The sequence below is a fragment of the Lepeophtheirus salmonis genome, chromosome 4, assembly GCF_016086655.4.
Source record: "Lepeophtheirus salmonis chromosome 4, UVic_Lsal_1.4, whole genome shotgun sequence".
Classification (NCBI taxonomy): Eukaryota; Metazoa; Arthropoda; class Copepoda; order Siphonostomatoida; family Caligidae; genus Lepeophtheirus; species Lepeophtheirus salmonis.
Window position 1 is genome coordinate 15,528,848 of NC_052134.2, and position 4,335 is coordinate 15,533,182.

At 32.8% G+C, this 4,335-nt stretch overlaps 1 protein-coding gene across 1 annotated transcript; it reads right to left on the reverse strand.

The window, feature by feature from the left end:
• Window positions 1-515: 515 nt before the first annotated feature.
• LOC121116894 (uncharacterized) lies at window positions 516-1,283 on the reverse strand. Its single transcript, XM_040711199.2, has one exon. It carries the CDS (start codon window positions 1,223-1,225, stop codon window positions 533-535), a length of 693 nt encoding a protein of 230 aa, XP_040567133.1. The 5' UTR covers window positions 1,226-1,283; the 3' UTR covers window positions 516-532.
• Between the last annotated feature and the right edge of the window lie 3,052 nt (window positions 1,284-4,335).

Consider the following 4,335-nt stretch of genomic DNA (forward strand, 5'->3'; position numbering starts at 1 on the left):
TGATTTTTTGACAAGATATTTAGAGGGTTTTTAAAAAAAAAAAAATATGTTAGCTTTTATTTTTTCCAACCTTTATTTATTTGACTTTTTGACATTGATTTTTTTTTAATTTAGACATAGATATTTTTTTGGGATCTGTTGTTAAATATTTTAATATTTAACAACATGGTTTAATTATTTGACACCCTTGCCCCATAGTCACGGACCTGATAACCTTTATTCACAATATGTACGATTAACAGAGGCCTTATTTTTTACGTTAAAGCATTGGAGCCTAGGCCAAGTATTCCAAATGTTATCCACCTCCTTTTTATTTTTCCACTATGTGGAATGATGATATTCTTTTTGATTTAATTATTCATCTCTTAATTTAATATATTATGAGTCATACACTCTGTATTCTTTTAATATGCAACTTTGTCATTCTTGAGAATGAATTATAGAAATAAAAAATATTATTTGGACTTTCTATCACTTTATTGTATTGTAAAATTTACAGAATGCCCTTGTACAATATATATAAATGATTCAATTATGTATAATAGTTGAAATATCTAGTCGTATTAATTGCCAATTCCAGTCCTTTGAAGTTAATACCACTAAAACATCCAAGCCGAATACTCCTCACCTTATCTACAAAGCCACCAAAATCCCTTGGAGCTTCAAAAAAACCAGGATTACAATTATTTGATGATCTAGATCTTGGATAGATACAAATATGTTCACCATGAAAATGAGTTTCACTAAATAAAGTCCACGGTTTGCATCCTGTCAGAATAATGGATTTTCCAAAGAAGGGTCGAGTCAACATTGCTTCGTCTTGATAGTACATCTCCTCGTTTCCTATGAATCCTGGCTCTTTGTAAAAGTTCAAAGTATCAAATTGTAATCCGGATTCTGTTCCACTGTAGCGCATAGAGGAAATCTTGCTTAGGTCAATATTATAATGAATGCTATGATTATATCCCCATCCGTAAACTACTTTACCTCCTGGATTTCCTTGATTGTAGTTCATGTCTTCGTACATAAGCCATATTCCAGATAAAAAAGCGGACTCAATAGACACATTTTTCAATTTCAAATTGGGCTGATATTTGAAAAAAGATTGAGAAGATGAGTTTAGTTTGATATCGGAGGAGTTAAATGATATATCAATATGAGTTGCATATTGAGCAATAGAGACTTCTAAGAAAACGAAAAAGACTGGGTATACTAGTATGAACATTTTTATTACATGTAAGTATATTTCATTTGTTATTTTTTTATCAATTCTCTGATAAGAATATTTACATATATACTCTTATTGAGGATCCAATCAAGTTTGATTTCATGAACTATGATAATGTTTTTACGCCAGTGTTCTACGACCTTCTTCTTTTCACAGCCCACCTCATCACTAAGGGTGATAATTTTGGTAAGAATAGAACGTCATAAGTATTATATTTCACAATTTTTTGACTCAAAAACTTTATCGATGCAAATTTATTTATATCAATGGATCATTTAAAAAAAAATCATTTATTTTTCTTATGAAAATTCAAAATGACAGAGACTTCACAAAGAAATATGACAGCATTGATTCCAGCCAAAAATTTGCCTACAAATTGCAAAAACCAGAGCCAATCATGGCTTTGGGCACTTTAGCTTTAAATGTGGCAAAATCACCTATATTCCTGATGCGGTAAAAATTAATCAAAAAGTTTATTTAGACTTTTTGAAGACAAAAGTGAAGCCCTGGATTGAAACAGTATTTCCACGTCAAGAAATTTGCTTCACTCAGGATTCAGCTCGTGATGCCCACTCAGTTCAAAACTGGTGTCAAACAAAATTCCAGCATTTTTGGGACAAATCTAAGTAGCCTCCCTCTTCACCCGATTTAAATCCCCTTAGACATTTCCATTTGTTCAATTTCCCTCTCCAAATGTTGGAGAGGGAGGTGAAGTGTTATCCTTCACTAAATAAGGATGCTCTCATGGCAACCCTTGAGAAGAAATTGAACCACATTTCAGATGATGTAGTACGAGCCAGTTGTAGTGCGGTTCGGAAAAGATTGGTTGCTGTAAAAAAAAGCCAAAGGTAGTCTTATAGTTTTGATTTAGAACCAATTATTTATCTGATAATTTTAAAAAGCAACCCTGTAATTGAATGCAGGAGAAAAATAAATTGACTCCTCTGGAGTTACATAATAATGACAACAGCTTAAGAAAAGAAACTATTTAGTTTACCAACTCAAAAAAAAACCCGAAAATCAACATGGTAACCCTGGGGATTTGTTGCGGGGTTATAATTGTAAGTCCTTGTTGGACTCAGATTAGAATAGCAGACAGATCTCGGAGTAATTCTTGTCAATTGCCTTGTTTATTTATTTCTCCCTTTCCTCCCTTGTCATAGCTGATTGAAGCTGATCTCCTCTAAAACAGGTTACCATGTTGATTTTCAGTTTTCTTTTTTTAACATGCCCACAATTTTCATCACTGCCTATAGGGCTCAAACCATAGAGATATAAAGTATAGAGTGCTTACTCATTAGAAGGACAAGGGCAATTTATTGAGGCGTTCAGCTGATGAACAATAAAGAAACATAAGGATAAAATCATTCAGTTATTGTGTCAGCATAAGCCTTTCAATTTTCAATAATATGTCTTAAAATCTTAATAAATTAATAATTAGTAATAAAATAACCTTCTCATTTTTACAAAAGGAGTTTGGTATTAGTTAAGTTTATCGTAGTGTATATCTTTGGAACTTGATGCATTCTTATTTTTTTATTCGTTCAGTTCAATGCCTGCTTGCATTGCATTCAATTGTAATTTAAGAACACCGGCTTTTTCTAGATCCCTAGAGTACGATTTTTCTAGTAAATTGTGGAAGAATTGTGAACTTAACCACAATTAAGTGAAAATAATCTATTTTCCATGAGTATTTTCATAACTTTATAAAACAATCATATGTTTTGGCATCCTTGTTAGATGTTACTTAATTTAATATTTCATATATATCATAACCATCTATCTTCAGATGCCCTAAATATACAGTACTCCTAAAGCCGTCGCAAAGATTGGAAACAAACCAAATGGTCAAGGATATGTTTTAAGCACTTCCAGGACTGACATCATTAAGCACAAAGAAAGTTAAGTACACTCTTTTTGGTTGTTGATGGAGTATGTATTGCCCCCCTCCAAAAGTGGAGTCCCATCGACGAATCTTAAAGCGAAGAACTTATGAAGAAGACAGTACTAAAAAAAGGAATTCTGATGATATGATTGAAAAAAAGACCAACTTTAAATATAGTCGTTACTCATACATATGTCCTACCTAGTACTATGGAATCCTTGGGAGTGGTGAAAAAATTGAGCAAAAAGAGACATCCTGATATCAAGATAGCAGTTATATTTGATAGTTGCCATTCATTTGACGTCATTGGGTTTAAAATAATTGATAACAGATGAACAATTTCAAAATATAATTAATATTATCATTATTTACTTTAAAAGTCTAACCTCTACGATTTTCCTAATAGTTTCATGGTTCGACGTCGGATTTGGTAATCATATAAAGGAACAAGAAGAGGCTCTTAAAAAGTTGAAAGAGATAATTACATGTATCCGGGGAATTGGTAAAGGAAATAAAATTATTCCTTTCCACAGTGGAATTTTGATTTCCATTGCCCCTTATTCAATGACCTTAAGAAAGCATCTAGAATCAAATACATACTTACTTCTTGGTTAAATCAAGATTGTCTCGAAAACATTTTCTCGCGCTTGAGAGCCTTGGGAGTATCCAACGACCACCCAACTAGTGTTGATTGTATCAATAGACTAAGACTAGTTGTTCTTGGCCAAGCCGACCGACTTCATATTGGGTCAACATCAGTTCGAATAGAAGAGGTAGAAACCTCATCAATTGATAACTTTCTTGGTTGTTTAATTAAGGAAATAGAACCGAAAAATAAAGAAACGGAAATAGATTACAAAGAATATGAAGATGCTTCACTTTTAGCTGCCGAGTTGGCTATAAATGCGGATCTGGAATTCTAAGCACCGTCAAATTCTTCCTCCTCAGCCTATGACTGTAGACTTCAAGGATTGTGTTATATCACTAGATATTTGGCCCATAAGTTTTCTTAGAAGTATCCTGAAATAAGTTTCAAGACTAGGGATGATCCTTTTTGTGATTCAGATATGACACCGTGGATATCAGCATCATCCAAAGGAGGACTGACAAAACCTACAAATTCTTTCCTCACTCAGATAAAAAAAATGGTTACAATCTTTGAAGCATATTATGGACGGGAAATATCGAGCCAACCTAATGTTATTGAGACTTTAAAATCAAT

Excerpts from the sequence above, each read along its gene's own strand:
- LOC121116894 (XM_040711199.2), bottom strand. The coding sequence starts at position 1,225 with ATGTTCATACTAGTATACCCAGTCTTTTTCGTTTTCTTAGAAGTCTCT.